Source organism: Anthonomus grandis, chromosome 2 (genome assembly GCF_022605725.1).
Source record: "Anthonomus grandis grandis chromosome 2, icAntGran1.3, whole genome shotgun sequence".
NCBI classification, from domain to species: domain Eukaryota; kingdom Metazoa; phylum Arthropoda; class Insecta; order Coleoptera; family Curculionidae; genus Anthonomus; species Anthonomus grandis.
The window spans coordinates 43,544,352-43,562,813 of NC_065547.1; the positions used below are offsets into that span (position 1 = coordinate 43,544,352).

An 18,462-nucleotide genomic window follows, 5' to 3' on the forward strand; every position below is an offset into this window, starting at 1 on the left:
TAAAGTAAGAATAAACATGCATATCCCAAAGCTAAGTTTAAAAATTATTAAAATTAGGTAAAAGTTTTAATGACATTCTAGTATTGCAACATTATATACACGGTGCTTTAGTCGGGAATACCTTTATATAAAAATTTGATATTCTCAGGGAATTGCCGTATAAGTTCCTACCGATTTTATTTACTGCTGTTATTATTTATCAAAAATTGTGTTATTGTATGGTTTTCAGTTTGAATCTTTATTCGATTAGTTAGATTAGTCTTTTAGTTGTGCTTATTTCATTTATTTGAATATTTTGTGTAAAAAAATGGCCCATGTTTACGAAAACTAGTGAACATAATAGAAAGAACCTATAAAGAGTGCTGGATAGGGTGCGATTGATCCGTTTCCTGACCTCCTTGCTTGCCAGATTTAATGCTTGCTGATTTTTTTCTGTAAGGCCAATAAATAGGGTTGGAGCATCATGATAGAGCAGTAAAGACTTCGGAAAAACTTCAAAAGTGTATTGGGAAAACCTTATTTCGTGAAGACCAGGATTTTATTTTTATAGGTTATAGAAATTCAAGAAGCAGGGACATTTTTTGATCATTTACATGCAAATGGTCACCATTTAACTTAATAAAGTCTTTTTTTAATAATTATCAATATTGTGAAGAAACTTTTTTACGCAACTTTGATATAGGTAATTTTTAGTCTAATAACTTGTTTTGACGAGTACTGCAAGCTGTTAAAATAAATAATTCAACTTTGAAAACACCCTTTACAGTACCTAAATCATATTCTGTATTACAATATTTCATAAAAAAGCTAAATATGATTAGCAACCAGTTAAGTTATGCATATTTATTAGTAAATTTAACCCCGTTAAGAATATAAGCATACGCATTACAACATAAATGTAAGCTACCTCTGATTAGACATATAATGGGGATAAATGAGGATCCCTTTAATAAACATTCTGTGCATGTTTATTATTGTAATTACCATTTAAATTTTCCTATTATCGTCCCAGGATCCTTCCCCAAATATTTCTTTTGATAAAAACACACATAGTAGTCAAGTGGCACGTAATGCCGTTATCTAACTCTCTCTCGGTTAGGAAATTTACCATTTACCACATTTTATGTAACAGGGAGAGTTAAACATGGGTCCGGTGCCTTTACCAGCCATGCACTATTAAACATAAAGTCTAAACTAACCGAAATTTCTGCTGAGCTTTCGCGTTGGCCATTCGTGTCGGCAGATTACGGTAGGGCGATAAGGGATATCAACCGACCCGAAGAACGGTGTTACGTAATCAGATTTTATTTGCTAAAGATTCTTGTTTGTACTGTTACAGCGTGGGGGGGAAGGAAATCTTGCTGAATATTGTTTGTTTTTATCCGAGGGTCCTTGTTTGATTTTTCTTGTTTGTTTAGGCAGCTGTTATCGTTTTAAGAGTAACAGAATATGGTCTGTGTGTTTAGTATTAATAACCATAGAGTTAATGTTTATTCTGATGTGACAATATTTTAAATTGCCATAAAACTTAGCGTTATAATTTTGACCCTTAAGTCTTAGAAGATAAAAAAATTCGAATGGAAATAAAATTCGAAGGGAATGATATATTTTTTGTACAGAAAATGATAGTGTGAGAGATGAGGAGATTACTGATTATTAAAATGGTTTTTATTTTATTTGAATATCTATGATAATTCTCGAGATATTTCACTTTGTGCGATGGTAGTTTAATATCGCGAACCATTCCACTAAATTCTAAATAACTTGGAATATTTTGGACGAAATGGTCTGGAGCTTAATACTAAAATCCTTGGAAAGACCTCTTAGAGGTCTATGATTGACTCTATTCAATCATTGAATCCAAGAGTTTTATGTTCCAGTTCGACCTCTTGGACTTTTTATTAAATGATGAAGATTGAGTAAGAAAGAGACACTTTTTTGTCAATTTTTTATATTTCTTGAGAAGAAATATGAAAAATTATTAAGACTGATCAGAGGTTGAACTGGAATATAAGACTTTTGGATCCAAAGCTGAAATGGAGCCAATCGAAGGTCTTTAAGGGACTTTTCCAGATAATTTGGTATACGGGATAATCTGGAAAGGTGGGAAGATCACTGATTTTAAAAAAGATTTTGGTGGGGGAATCAGTTACGGCTATTTCCATAAATACCTGGGTGAACCAAAGTGAAAAAACTATCCTCCCAGAACTCTTCTGCGTAAAGTCACTAGGACAACACGTCTTCCGACGCCTGCATTCCTTGGTATGACTCCACTGAAGGCAACAAATATTTTAATAAATTACCATTTAATTGCCTCATATAAGTGCACTGCTGTGAATGCTAATCAAGAAAAAATATTTAAGTAAACGACTGTAAAGAAGGCTGGCGACATAAAAGCCTTGTATTTTGTAAGCTAAGCACCAATGTGAATGTCTATAGTTGTAATTCTGAAGGAGTAGGGAAGCTTTGGTATATTAATTGGAAATGCTTAGGAATATTTAAATTGATCATGTCAATAGGCACTTATGGCATGTTATTTTTTCCAATATAGAATAAGAAACTAAAGATCTTTGAACTAACTGAACATAAGAGTAAATGAAAATATCAACGATTTTGTTGAATATTGAAAAATTTTAAGACATACCTGTAATGTGTAATAAGTGATTGGAGTGCATTCCAGGGCTGATAGAGGTTTCTAAGTTATAGGTTAAACTTTTGGTATCTAAAAGTATTTCAGCTTGAATAGGGCTATGATTTAAGGAATACAGAGTGATTAGAGTTGTTGCTTGTAAAATATGAGAAGTTTCTCTTGAAAAAGCCTTGAAGCTTCAAGTAACTCTCACAGGCATTCATTATTTTCTCTTGAAAGTTGTTGACTACACATCAAACTTGTAGTATTTTGATTAGAGGATGAATTATTTGAAGGTGATTTCTTATTTTGAGACAACAGATTTTGTGAGAAATTTCTACTAGAATTAATAAGCAGAAGTGTATGATGTTTTATTAAACAAATTAAGCATCCTTGATAGGAACATAAACTTTTTGTATGTTTAGTTCCAATTAATATACGTACTGACATGAATGAACTCGAGTTTTGCAAATTTCCAAAATGCTCTTATTTAAAAAAGATCCTTTTATTATCTGGTATTTTCGTTATATATCTATCTAACGAGAGGCTGATATAGTTTAATATTGAAGAAAAAAAATCGGTAAAAAAATGCATGCCTGGAAGCTGTGTTGAGGCACTCTTTATTAGGCTTAGCTTAAGCATAACTCTACAAGGTATAATGACATCTGTTTTATTTAATGAAATATGTATGTCATTTTTTTATTATGTAAAAGTTTTAACTTATGTAAAAGCGATTTTTAATCTATGCGCATAAACTTGAGAAATGATAGCTGATAAGTAATAATGCGTAATAATGAAAAAAAAATGTATTAATGTGAAAAAAGTCTTCATTAAATTTTTCAGAAGATATTTGATATAATTATATTAAATATCTTAGATACTTATTCTCGTGATTAATAAAATGTTTTTTTTTTGTACAATTTTTAATACCTATTTTTAAAAAACTATTATTTCGATATTTCAAACATGTCAAACTTTACTAACTGTGTAATGAGGTGCAATTTTAACACTATGCCCAAATACCTGTCTGTATGTTGCTAATATTTAAAAAAAAATTATACTACGGTTCAGACCATATGAAAATTGTTTTCTAGCAAAATTATTACAATCAAAAAATAATTCAATAACAATTCTCATACACTGCAACTGGAAATATAAAAGTCTTAATTATAATAATGCCAACTCAACTCATTATTAAAAAACATACGTAACAGTCATTTTTAACATAAATTATACCTCTAAAAACTAAAAGGGTATTGTATTAAAAACAGAACAATAAAGAAACGAGAAAATACGAAAAAATAGAACCGAGTCGCTCTCGTTACGAACAAAAAGGGAGCGACTGGCATAATCTCTTTTAATTGGTGCAGTTTTCTGCATCTGCTTTAGCTAAGGAGTGTCACAGGCAGGAAATTATATTCACTTGTATATTACATGATTTTTTTAGTTATTCTTTGAAAGTATCAAAAGTATAGTTTACAAAATGGGCTGATAAAAACTTAGTTTGAAAATACATATTTTTTAATTAAAATATGCTCTTGTTCTGTAAAATTACATTAGAAAATCTGTAAAAGCTTTTTCAAGTTCATTTCTGTATAAAATTTCCATTATATCTCAAACTGCGATATGTACCTTTTTTCCAAATTTAATTTTTAGACAGGTGACAGCTTATTTACCGAAAAATCTCATAAAAATTCCGTTTTTCTAATCTGTGCTCCTACACATCAAATTTACTATAAGAAATTCAGTAATAAATCCATACTAATATATGAAATATTAAATTGTATATAAAAGCTTTTAGTTTAAAATGATCGCTTCGAAATTTATAAAGTGATTCATTGATTTCCACTTTTATTTACATACATGGATACGGCTTTAAGTTATTACATTTAGAAAAGAAGAGAGATTTTTTAATATATTTTTCTGCAAATTAATGCATAACTTAAATGAGTATCATGCCAATATTTTTGTTTTTAAAATTGCTTATGAACTGTTATTGTGTTTATACAAATACATTTTTATATGGGCTTATTCGTACTACAACAAGCCTACAATATACGATGTAACAGCACAAATGTAAACACGTGTTTAGGCGTCCAGTTTAGCTAGGAAAGCAGATGTGGGAAAACAAACATTTGTCTCTAAGTGGCTGTGTGACAAATAGAAACACGCCAATATTAGTCAGATATTTGGAATAAAGGTCAGTATAGATCTTAGTACTTATTACAATCAGTTTTAAGAAGGCAATTAAAAAAAAAACTGTAAAAAACAAAAACAAATATATGTGAGTAATGTTATCTATCCAATATTCAATAAATGAAAGATGAACTTCTAGAAGTCCTACTCACCATTTGCCAAGCAATAAATTCATTTTAGCCGGTATTTACTTTCCGAAACATTTTCGAGATTCCTCTTAAACCAAGATATCCCGTTAACATTGATTCAGTAGTAAAGAACTCTCTGTGCAATATAAATGGAAATGTCCGGAATCTCCAGTACATGCCGATACATAAAACAGTTTTACTAAGGCAAAACTGCAAATGCAAACGTAAAGCGCACCATAAATGTAAATACTGCACATATAAACCGAGATTTGCGACTAGAGGTACACATTACATTGTTACGATATGACGAAGTGGAGGTAAATTTATCCTTCGCTATGTCATAACTGAATTAAATTTAAGGCCAGCAATAACAAATTTAATAGGACAATCGAAACGTTTGGAATTAGTTCGATAGTGGTTAAAACTGTTTTGCTGAAAAGTTACAAAATTTAATCCCGTTAACTGTCAATTAGTCATTCAATTAGTTATCATTTAACCCTTCAATTAGTCTATTGATGTCAATAGTAGGAATATTGTTTATATTTCGCGAGTAATATCTAATAACTAATATTTAACGCTGACATAGCAATAAGAGTATATATAAGTAACCGTAACCCATTAAACAGTAACATTAATATAGTGTAAAAGCCTAGTTGCTGTTCATATTAATTGTTCCATAGATTTAAGTACGTTTTTGTAATAATAAAGTTTTTTAAAAGGAACTTCGCCCAGCTGTGTTCTTATTTCGCGTAAGAAGGCTACTTTATCCCTCGGGTTAGAAATCATAAATTAAATTAATTATATTAATAAAAAATATATTTAAATAATAAAGAAAATTATTAAAAACAGATTCAAAATTAATTGTTTATTTTTATTTTTGTAGTGCAATCAATTATTCTAAAAGCAATGAAATATTGATTTGTTTTTTATTACCTATTTATTCAATGTTGTTATTTCTGGTTAAAGTCTAGTAGCGGAAGAAGATTTCTAATCACTTTTAAATATTGAGGAACATAATATTAAAATTTTTAAAAATTTAGCATTACTATTAAACTATGTTTTTTTATTTAACTTACTTAAGTATATGAGGTTGTTGTGAACTCAAGATGTTGATTATTAAACTTCTGTAATCATTAAATTAATCAATATATAAAAAAAAATTTTTTGATCAGCTATAACAAAATGAAAATACGTGCTTAAAGGTACATTAACTAACAATTTTTAAACTTAAAATTAGTATCTATTAATTGCATTTTGTAAGAGTTAAAAACATATTCAGGGCGTGAATTTTTTTCTTTTTTTTTAATTATTTTTATTCATATCTTTAGGTTACATATAGTATTCGATTAAAAGTAGATGATTTTATTTATGTACTGGGTTTATTCTTAGTTAATTAAATTATTCATTATTTGCTTTAATTGATTCTAGTAAAATATAATTAAATAAATCTAAAACTTTTAATTATAAGTTCAACAGTTCTGTATTTTTAGATTATTATAAATGTTTTACTATTAAATAATAAAATTTGTTCAAAAGTAAACAAATTTTAAAAAATGTATCAAAAAGATTTTATTATAATAGAATTAAATATAGGCTTTGCTAAAATTAAAAAATAGGAAAAAAATTTCACTCTTAATTTTTTTTAATAAAATATTAATTAAAATAAAGTAAAAAAATAAAAAAAAGTTAAAATAATACTTCAACTTAGACAAAACGAGACTTAAGTAAGTATTTCAAAATTTAATTTATTGGTCAAATGATAAAACCAGTATATTTAAAAATTGTATAAATTTATATTTTTTTCAATTTTTTTATTAAAAATTTTCTCTTAAATAAACAATTAAACTAAATTATAATAATATTTTTTTATTTAAGACTTATTAGGAAATAATTTAGATTTTCGTAATAACTTAAGAGCGAAAATTGAAAAATAATAGAACAAAAAAGAAAATGTTTTTTTAAGTAAATTTAGAACTTAAATTAGAAATTAGGGTTATTACAACAAAAAATACAAATATCGGACTTTTGCTTTAAATTAATGTTTGAACTATATCATTTAGTAGCATCAAGATATTAAAAGTCTTAAGCGTAGCACGGAGATATCTTAAATCAAAATTCAAAAATGTATTTATTTAATTTATTTCTTGGTTCTGGTTATGTTTTATGCTTAAATCCAACTTACTTAATTAAATTTTTTTTAATTAGAATTTCTAAAATAATATTATTTACTTATGTTTTTTGATAGTCAAGAATTCTATAATTAAGGATTTAAGAAAATAATTTTGAGAGGAGTAGTTTCATCTTCTTCGCCTATTTTTTTCTATTTTATACTAAAAATGGTACATGCTTGGTATTTTATTGTAAATAAGTCTATATAAAAATTATTGGTGTAATAAATATTAATATAAAAGATTAATACATAAATGCCAATATATTAAAAATAATTTTTCTTTGACAAGTTATATTTCCTATATATTCTTGTTTCATTGCAAGGTGTTTTCACAAATGTATACACTAATAACACGAATGTAGAAATCAGTCCACTAAGACTACACCTTAATAAAATTAAGTGAGTTTAGGTTATTGAACGGCCATCATGGAAACAATTTATTAATACAATGCACAAACATATAAACCAGTTTCTCTTCTTATCTAAAGATACAGACAGCCCACCTATATCGGTGTTAAATAGGAATATCTTGCTTGTTGTCTTAATGGCAGTTTATGCGTGTAACTTTTAGTAGAAAATGATTTATCACTATGAATGTTATCGAAATATAACGCTAAAGTAGGCATAACATAAATGGATATAAATACTATTTATTAGGATAATCGCCTGTGAATTAAAATGTTATTTTAAAGCTCTTTTTTGATTTATTTTCTTATCTCAAAGAGATGCAGAACTACTTACTGTATAATATTTCGTTGAATTGCACTTAATTTGATGAATATTAAAACTATTTTGCTCAAAGTGACAAAGTTTCATCCTGTTTTTTTGTCGTTTAGTCTATTAATAAAAATAGCAATAAATTTTCAACTATTTTCAGTATTAGTAGTAAATAACTTAATTAAAATGGAGCTATTTTTTCTATCTGTTGTACGATAAATTAACTTTTCTGGTAGTTAAAAACAGAATCTGAGCATAACATATTGCTTGCGGTTTTTTTCGTTCTTATTTGATTTCTTAAAGTTATATTTTTTTAAATAGTAAAAAACGATTATTTATCGTATGGCTTTGTTTAGTTGGCTAGTTTATCCTTAATTAACGAAATTATTAATTTAATAATTTGTTCTTATTTAGTTTATAAAAATACAATTGTTTAAATCAAAAGCTGTTAATATAATGTTGGCAATATTTTTTTAATATTGTCAAAAAATTTAATAATGCAAATTGTTTAAAAGTGTCCCATGTTTAATAAATAAATAACATTTTATATAACAAAATTATGAGCTTTACTAAAAATAAAAATACTAATCAAAAAAACTTTTAATTTAATTTTTTTAATACAAACATATTTAACTAAAATGGCAAATAAAAGCCATAAAATATTTAAAAAAACGGCGAAACCAATATATTTAACGATCTTATAAAATTATATACTTTTTTATCGTTTCTTTTAGTCTCCACTCAAATTTCGCGAATTTAGAAACTCGCGATAATTTAATATCGAAAATCATCAAAAAATAATAATCCAAAAAGGATTTTTTTTTTAATTTTCTTTGAATTAATGAAGATATAATTATATGATATTAAATAATATAATCATAATAAAATCGTAAAATATTATTGGTTTAAACAATTTTTTGGTCACCTACTCTTAGGATGGTTAAGAGTGATATAATTGAGGATTTAAGAAAATAGTACTAAATAAAAGGTAACTACGAGTACATAGGTAATAAGTATAATAGATGTATAAAATAGATATATTTTATCTTCTTTTATTCATCTTCTTCGCTTAGTTTTTCTTATTTCTTTATAAAAAATATACATGCGCATGTACTCTACTATAAATATATGAATATTAGAGATGCAATAAATATGAATTAGTTTAATGAACTTGGATCTACCAACAAAGTAAAAATATCTAGTAAATCTTCCTTTGATGTGTTATGTGTATACTCTTGTTGTATTGTATAATTTTGCATTCCACTATGATTTATTTCATTAAAATTGAGTTAGTTTGGATCAATTTGTTATAGAAATGTTATGTTAAAGCAAGCATAACTTAACTCGATATGAGTGCTATTTATTGATTGGAGTTAATATATATAGCTCAGAGAGTTCGCTCTAAATTAGAATATTATAACAAAACTATTTTGTAATTAGTTTTCCTATTTAAAGGGGTGCAAAACTATCCAATCCATGAAATTTGGTTGAGTTAGACTGCATTCGATAAATGTTATAACTATTTTGGTAAAATGAACGTTGCGAAATTTCATACCGTCTACTTGTCATTTAATATATTGCTGGGAGATAAATTAAAATTTAAATAAATAAATTTCCTAATAATCAAAAGCGTAGTCTGGGCGTTATATTTTTTCTGCAGTTTTGATTGTTTTTTTTCTTTAAAATTAAAAGATCTTTTTTCTATTGATGACCGTTTGATTTATCCTTAATTAACTAAATTAATAATAACATATTTATTAATAACATTAAATAATGTAAATTATTTGAAAGTGTATCATGTTTTATAAGAAACTGCTGGAAAAAATTTTTATATAACGAGAAATAAAACTTTACTAAAATTAAAAAATAAAAATACTAATCAAAAGAACTTTATACTTACATTTTTTAATATTAAAATATTTTATTAAAAATAAAACTAAAACGACAAATAAACGTCATAAAAAAATATTTAATTTAAGCATAATATATATTTTTCCTCATTTTCTTTTAAAAGTTAATTAATTCAATTGTATGATAATATAATTTTTTTTTTAGAATATAATTTAGATCTTTGCAATAATGAAGAGAATTGAGCAAAAGAAATGAATTGAGTACTAAATTAGGGTTAATTAAAAAGAAAATAAAATTATCTTGCTTTAGGTTTAAATCCATATCTAAATAGTAACATTTAATGACTTTAGGATATTAGAAGCTTTGGTCATTATAGTAAGGAGATATTTAAATTAAATTAAATTAAAAAAAATGTATTGATTTAATTTATTTATTAGACTTATTTGCTTTGATATTTATACTTAGTTGTATTTATCCTAAAGTAGTTTTGCCTAGTTCTTCTTATTTTATTTTAATAGTGGTAATTGTACAGAACTTAAAACCTACTACAAATAACTCTATATAAACAATAATTTTTTTTAACATATCTCATGCAAGTTCTCTTGTTTCATTGTATGGTTTACCACTAATTAATCCACCAATAATCAAATCCATTTTATTAAAATTGAGTGAATTTGGGTTATTAAACGGACATCATGAACACGATTTATTAATATAACGCATACATTTAAACCAATTTCTCTTCTTATCTAAAGGCACATACAGTCCAGCAATATCGGTGTTAAATTGGGATATTTTATTAAAGTACATTTGATGGCAGTTTAAACATGTGAGTTTTAGTAGAAAATTATTTGTCACTATGAACGTTATCAAAATTTATGCTAAAGCAAGCATAACTTAACTGGATATGAATACTATTTATCGATTAGAATTAAATTTGACTAGGATAAGCGGCTCTGAATGAAAATGTTAAAACGAAGCTGGCTTTTGTTGTGATTATTGTTCAATAATGATAATTCAGAATATCAATGAACTTATTAAATAACACCATTTTTCCACAAATTGATAGCACAAAGATAAACCAAATTATTTCGCATCATATTCTACCATACATTCAGTTATCGATAGCAAAGGAGCTGGTGAATTACCTAGATGTAGATTTGTAATAATTAAATAGAGGTAGATTTTAGAAGTAAACAATTGTCTGTTTTATTTAGTATCGGGTTATTTAGGACGGAGAATCTAATGTTATTCGATACTGTTTCAAGCAATTACTAAATGAAATTTTAGAGGCACTAATTACGAGTTCAATCTGACAACCGAATAGTTAACATGACGGCAATTAAAATCGTTAATTTTAAAATCGTATTTGGCCGAAATTAAAGTTGCATAATTTAATAGCGCCTCCCCTACTCCCGCCCTCCACTTCCCACTTGATCCCCGGAATGCAAATAATAACAGAAATTTGTTATTTCGCGTCCGGTTTAAACTACAACAAATTGGACGCGAGTCAAATAATGCGCCGTAATAAAATTTACAGTTTCGATGTATAGAACGGAGGTCGGGCGTTAATTTTGCCACTTTGCAAATTGGTGACACTTTAATTGTGCTATTAAATATATTTTTGGTGGGTTGAAGGGTGATGGGGGGGATGGGGTGAGGCACCCTGCAAATGAGCGGTCGACAAAATGACTGACGTTTTGTTAGTTATTTAAATGGGTAGACGGATTTATGCTTTTAAAATATTGAACTAATTAAATTCAAATTTTATCGATATTTAATTAAAAGTTTAATATTGGTGCATAATTTAAATGGATCCGTTTATAATTTCTTTAAAAAGTAAATACTGTTTGGAGCTAGTAGTATTTTTAGTATTTTTTATAATTTTTAAATCCTAAATCTAATGTTTAAAAAATCCCCATAAAAATAAATATATTGGGAGCTTTATCAAAATAAAGACATTTTTATATATTTAAAGATTAACCGTAAAGTAGCCATCCTATATGAGCTAAAAACATAAAGAAAAAGATAAATGAAAAGTGAATTATGCAATTTTTAGAAATAAGTGAATTCACTTTGTCAGAGTTCTTTTGATTCTGAGTATAACTTCGACGTTTTAAATAATTAATGCTCAATATTTATAATAATAAAAAAAATGGTTTTTTTATTTATATAAAAATTATACGAAGCTCGAGAAGACAAATGGGGTCCTCTAAATACATTATTCATAAAAAATGGTTTAATATAATCCAATAGTCGCTTAATCGCGTATTCACTAAATTTACTTTACTTTTACCAGTGGCGAAGCGTGAACTTTTTTTTCGGGTAGACAAACAATAAAAATCGCTAATTAGAAAAAAAATGTGTATTCCATATTATTCACTTTAGTGAAATAGAGAATGAAAGCGCATGAAAGATTAACTCAAAGAGAAAAATTATACAGTGATATAAAAAAGAAAAAATAATAATAGATAGCATAAAAATAAATACTACTTACAAAAAAACACAACATATATTATAAATATTACATGTATATACTTTACATAAATATTCATATTGCTTTATAAAGAAGTTCAATACGACGCGATTTGCTCATAGCAAAATTATCAATGATTTTTTCTTTAAATTGTGGGTGTCGATTGTAATCTCCAACGATATCTTTTTCTATAGATAGCGTGGATAACGCTGGCAACCATTCGTTCTTCATCGAGTTTCTCAAATATGTTTTTATTCGTTTTAAGGTACTCATAGATCTTTCTGAGGAGGCACTGGTCACTGGTACAGTAAAAATTAGCCTCAATAATTTTATACTTTTAGAAAAAACATCATTTAAATCATTATCATAAATATAATTAAATAATTGTAATGGTTCTAAATGTTGTTTAATATCACAAGCATATATAACTGATAGTTCATTTTCTAATTTTAATAAATTAAAAATTTTTGGATAGGTACTATCCAATTTTTGGTAAAGGTATTTTGGGGATTGTTTTAAATAATCGGGATATTTTTCCCTATCAAAAAGATTTATAAATGATAATTTGTGAATATCGCTAAATCGTTCCTGCAATTGAACAATAATTGTATCAATTACCTCAAATGCAACTGTCTTAAAATTCATCTTAATATTCTCAGAAATCGCGTCACCTAAAAATTCGTCACATTGGTCTACACAAGAAGCAATAGTTTCATCTTTACATAAGTCAGATATATTTTTAATTGTTTGTTCTACTTCTTTGAAACAAATTTTATAAAAAAGACATAACATAAGAACAAGTTTAGGTTGTTTTAATATTTTGATTAAACCTATAGCCAAATTAGTATTTTCTGGATCGAATTTATCAGAATCTTCTATGAATTTCATAATTTTTACACTAGCCCCGTCATAAGTTTGAGATACAAGTTTTTTTTCGACTTGGCATAATTTTAACACTTCCAATATTTTATTACTAAGACCTACGGCCGTCTTATCACCAGATACATCATAAAATCCAAGAAATCTTTCTACTATCTCATTTTTACAGACATACCTCAAAATAACACTAAATTGCGCACAACACGAAATGTCTGTAGTTTCGTCAGCTTGAACAGAAACAAATTCGGTGTTTTTTAATTCTTCTAAAATTATTTCCTGAACTACACATGTGATAGATTCAACAAGATCATTCTGGATGTCACTCGATGTCCCTCTAAAAACCGAACTGCTTTCTAAGTGATCCTTAATGGCAGGTTCCTCCATAGCTAGTAGCTGCAATATCTCCACATAATTTCCTAAAATATTTATATTCAATGCTAACATTTTAGCAATTAAGTTACAATAACCTACCTTTATTTCTTGACTCTCCAGTCTCATCATGGCCTCTAAATGCAAGTTCTGAATGCGATGCGGCCGGACCTCTGTCGCCTGCTTGATGCGTATTTGGTTCGATTAGATGCTAAGACAAATATCAAGGTTTCTTCCTGGGGCTCGGTGTCAGCCCTGCATTTTTATTTTAATCGTTGCGGCAGGCGGGGCGCGCCTTCGAATTAATCATGTATAGATACGTTCTGTGTTAATATTTTTTTTAATTTAAATTCAACAATTACATGAAATATTTAGGTGATAAATTAATGATAAATAACAGGATAATTTTGGGTAGACAGTGTCTACCTTGTCTACTCGTACGCTTCGCCACTGACTTTTACTTTAATTTACTAACTGATACCGAGCAATTATAAGAAATACCTGATCTTTTTGCGGAAATTAAATGAGAATATAGTTTTAGTAATGCTATTTTATTTCATGATCCTGGAATACGTAAAAAATTACTTTAAAAACATGGACTATCTAAGAAATTACTTTACAAGTATCGGAGCGCTACAAGTTTGTTGAATAATGGCTTTAAATACAAGGAAGAAACTTGTAATAACTTTAAATGTCTGGAAACTGCAATGCCTCTTAAAGCCTAAAAAGAACAATTTTATTTCATATTTTTAGAAAACGTAAAAAAAAATACTTCAAAAACCTAGACCATCTAAGAAATTACTTGACAAGTCTAGAGGGATAGAAAATGCGAAAGATATAGCCTCAAATTCAAGAAATAGACTTGGAATAATTTCAAAGATTTGGAGAGGTTTCGAAAGCCTGGAAAACATTATTTATATTTATATTCCTAGAAAACATAAAAAATTATTTCAAAAACCTGGAATATCTAATAAAATACTATACAAGTCTAGGACGATAAAGAAGTGTGTAAGATATAGCTTCAAATACAAGGAAGACACATGGAATGACTTCAAAGATCAGGAAATTGGAATTACTTTAAATGCTTGGAAGAGACAATGTTATTTCATATTCCTCGAAAAAATAAAAAATTACTTCAAAAACGTAAAATATCTAAGAAATTGTTTTATACGTTCAAAATTATAAGATATGACTTTAAATACCAGGAAGAAACTTGGAATGACTTTAGATGTGTGGAAATTGGACTGACCTCAAAAGCCTGGAAGACACAATTTTATTTACAGTTCGTTGTAAAAATAAAAAAATACTTCAAACACCTATATCAATAGCATAAGAACTGTGTAAGATATGGCTGCAAATACAAGGACTAAACTTATAATAACTCGAATTGTTTGAAAATTTGAATGACTTTAAAAGCCACTAAGACACAATTAACTACTTAGTTGGAATATAATTATACATTAGCAACGTGGTTTTTCTCAGGGTAAATCTTTGTCTATAGGTAAATTTTTGTTACATATAAGCAGTATTTGTTGGACGCATTTAAGAACTATAATCTGGTGAACTGGGTATGACTCAATTAATGTCACATCAATAACATCCAGATGGTATAGCTTCTATTTTTAGATAAGGATTTCACGAGAAACGCAATCTAATGCTGTAGTGAGGTCATAAAATGTATATCAATTAATTCCCGATTCGTGTCTTTTTATGATATTTTTGTAATTTTATCAATTATCATTACTACAGATTTATTATTTCTAAAACCCAAATTGATCGGTCCTTAAATCTTACCAAACGCTATAAAATAAATATTATCAAACCGCTGTAAAATTCAACTAAAGCTAGGACAGCGTGGCTATACTGTCCTGGCAAAGAGGAATAATAGCAGACCTGACCGGAATCCTAACAGGTCACTGCAGACTCATCCGACATCTGCATATCTTAGGCGTGATGCCCTAGATATCGCGTAACGGAAGAAATGGCTCATCATTTTATAGGAGAATGTGAATGATGGGCTAGGATCAGAAGAGAAAACATAGGTGTCCCGTTCCTACTACGAGAGGAACTAAAGGACCTTAACTGGATTGGGCCTTCTTCATTAGGAGGAAGGGTCGCCTGCTTAGTGAGACTAGAGAGGGTAGTGACGGTAATGACGAGGTTTCAGGGTTGGTGGAAAGGGACTTTTATGCCTACCTGCCGGACATTATCCCTATACATTACTACTACTACTACTACTAGTTCCATGAGTCTTTAAAAGGGACCGTGTTTCGTGACATTTTATACAATTTTCTTATTAAGGCAGTTCTTACCTTGCAAATAATTAAACGACAGTCAACGCAAATCAGGCTAGAGATTTTCAGTTGTCAATAAAAGTGTGTTTCTGAATTTAAATAATATTTATATAGGAGCTAAAATGACTTAAAAATTTTAATCTTTTTTTTTAATTTTTGTAATCTTTGGAGCAGGTAAGTGAGTAAAAATCAAAAATTCTTTTTGTTATATCAAGATCGCAGAACTATTAGTTACAAAAATGCAGATAAATTCTTTGATTTGATAAGTATTACAAGAAATAAATTGATTCTTCCAGGCAGTTGCGGGCCAGAATCAGATTTACTACCTCTAAAAATAAAATCCAAAATCAAATAAACGTCTTTTTACGCACTAGTGCGTAAAAAATTACTAGACTTTTTTTAAAGAGAATTCGTTTCCTTAATATTTGATTTGAATTACAATTAAAACTAAGGCAAATATTATTTTTATGGAAAATAACTAGGGGTACGTGCTAGTACGTTTACTGGTATATCTAAATATTTGCAATAGATATTTGAAAAGTTTAGTAGAAAGAAATTACACTCCAATCATTGGTGATTAGAGTATGTATAGATTCTACAAGCTATTATTTATTTCGATGAGATATGCTTAAATCAAATTTGTCTTAGGTAAGTTCCCTCACTCTTATGAATAATATTCTATGCTTATTCTGTGTCTTCTTTATAGCTTACTGATTTATTTGAATAACAACTATCTCATATACTTGCTTTTAAAAGCATTTCCTTATATATAGTTATAGCCTGAATGTTAAAACAGTAACCTATCTTAAAATGCTGTTACAAAACGTTGTTTTTTTTAAATCTAAATTTATTATCTTATAATGATAAATATGTCAATAAAATCAGTTTTTGAAACGTTGCTCTATATATTGCTGTCAACATAACACTTACAGTCATCTCAAATTCATGTATCGAAAGGAAAAGTGTGAAAGAAAGTCAAAAACAACCTTGATAAAAAGGTTTAATAAAACATAGAAGCTAATTTTTAATCCAGCGTCGTAGTTTGCATTTATAACCATCTATTTCTAGCCTTTAACCGTGCAAATTTAAAACTGTACTAAGGTTTATATTTAATTGAACATATTTGCAAGAGAAGTAGGTGACTCGTTTTTATTTTTAACATAATTAAGTAACACAAATTAAAAATACAAGGCTATAAAGCCACAGCATTCAGGTCTGTATACAATTATTTTTAAAATTAATTAATTTTATGTAATATTTTATATGAAACCGCTTCCTTTACTAAGGCCAAAAGAGTGCGCCGGCGGGAGCACACATATAAATTTCAACCAATTAAAGCAAAAACACGTAAATCCCCTTGTAAGGTAAATTCAGTGCCCCGGCAAAATATAAAACAAAACATAATTAACAAGAGCTCGAGAGGTAAATTAAATTAATAAATTACCGTAAATTAACAAGGAATACAGACAAAGCAGCTCGTTTATATTTTACTTTGCCGAGTGTGCTTGAGTTTTTAAAAACTCATTCCAAGGGAAATTTAAAGATACTTTTTTTTTACTTGAGAAACATTTAAATTCTCACACGTACATGTAAATGTACTAGTCTAGTAAATTGTTTAATTTTAAACTCCTTTGAGCCTTAAAACTGTTAAAAAGAACGAATGGCAAGATTCTATTAGATCCATTAAAAAGTTCAAGAACTTTGTCGGAAATCGTTTCTTCTCTCAATCTTTGAAGTAGTCGTTTGGGGTTATTCGGGCTTTAAACTTTTGCCAGTAAATTGAATTTTTTTACATTTTTATTACCACAATCGTTAATAAATAAGCTCTATACATAGTCAAACGCAAATCTTAATTTAGCTACCAAGCAAGTTCAAACGAAATTCTTGCAAAGCAACAGAAGAGAAAAAAAAAACATCTCTTTGATCTACATGTTTGCTTATAACGTACATACCTTCTCTCTGCAGCAACGTGAAATTCAGACATTTACATGTTTGTATTTTGTTTATCTCGCCGAAACGAACGTGATGCACATGTTTACGTTATAAATAGCCGGTTCTGACCCGACGGATATTCGCAGTGTAAACATAGAAGCGCAGGTTTATAATGTTCAGGGGTTATACTGTGATTTTTCGTTAGAGTATGTTTGCTGACAGTTTAAGCGTGTGACTTTTTAATGAGAAATTATTTGTCAGTATAAGCGTTATCTCAATAGGGTACGGGAAATCAAGCATAACCCAAATGGATATGAATGCCATTTATTTAGACGAATTAAATTTGACTATGATTAGCATGGGTTCTGAATAAGAATAGTGTAATAGTAAAACTGTTTTCAAAATTTACCTTCGGATCTTAAAGAGGTGTAAGATTATTTATTGCATGGAATTTTATTAAGGTGAATTGTTAAGCATGGACATGGAAATGGAACTGATGTTCTCTCTTTATTTTGCTGTTATATACATGGTTTTATGTAACAAGATTAATTGTATTATATTATTTTTATTATATTCTAGGTACAACATTAGTCTGATAGCTGAGATCTTGTAACGGAATTTTGACAACCTGTTGTATCCAAAAGAATAACATTAGCTACTTTATTTTTCTGTCTATTACTATATATTTTTGCATAATTATGGAATGCTTTACTAATAATAATTAGCTATAAAAGTGCATAAGTGCCTAATTCCTGAAAGTTTAAAAGATTTTAAATGGTCACTTCATGCAATCACTATTTATCAGCTAGAGTTGATGTTAT

The 18,462-nt window shown here is 28.0% G+C and overlaps 2 protein-coding genes across 3 annotated transcripts in view; one reads left to right on the top strand and one right to left on the bottom strand.

Annotated features, from left to right (window-relative positions):
* Window positions 1-18,462, top strand: part of LOC126733544 (protein O-mannosyl-transferase TMTC1-like) — an 894,879-nt gene that overhangs the window by 489,803 nt on the left and 386,614 nt on the right. The window lies entirely within an intron of this gene.
* LOC126733546 (uncharacterized) lies at window positions 12,185-13,790 on the bottom strand. Its single transcript, XM_050436881.1, has 2 exons — window positions 13,518-13,790; window positions 12,185-13,462 (listed from the first exon to the last, which is right to left on the bottom strand). The coding sequence occupies exon 2, from the start codon at window positions 13,428-13,430 to the stop codon at window positions 12,243-12,245; it is 1,188 nt and encodes a 395-aa protein (XP_050292838.1). The 5' UTR covers window positions 13,431-13,462; window positions 13,518-13,790; the 3' UTR covers window positions 12,185-12,242.

Excerpts from the sequence above, each read along its gene's own strand:
- LOC126733546 (XM_050436881.1), bottom strand. The coding sequence starts at position 13,430 with ATGGAGGAACCTGCCATTAAGGATCACTTAGAAAGCAGTTCGGTTTTT.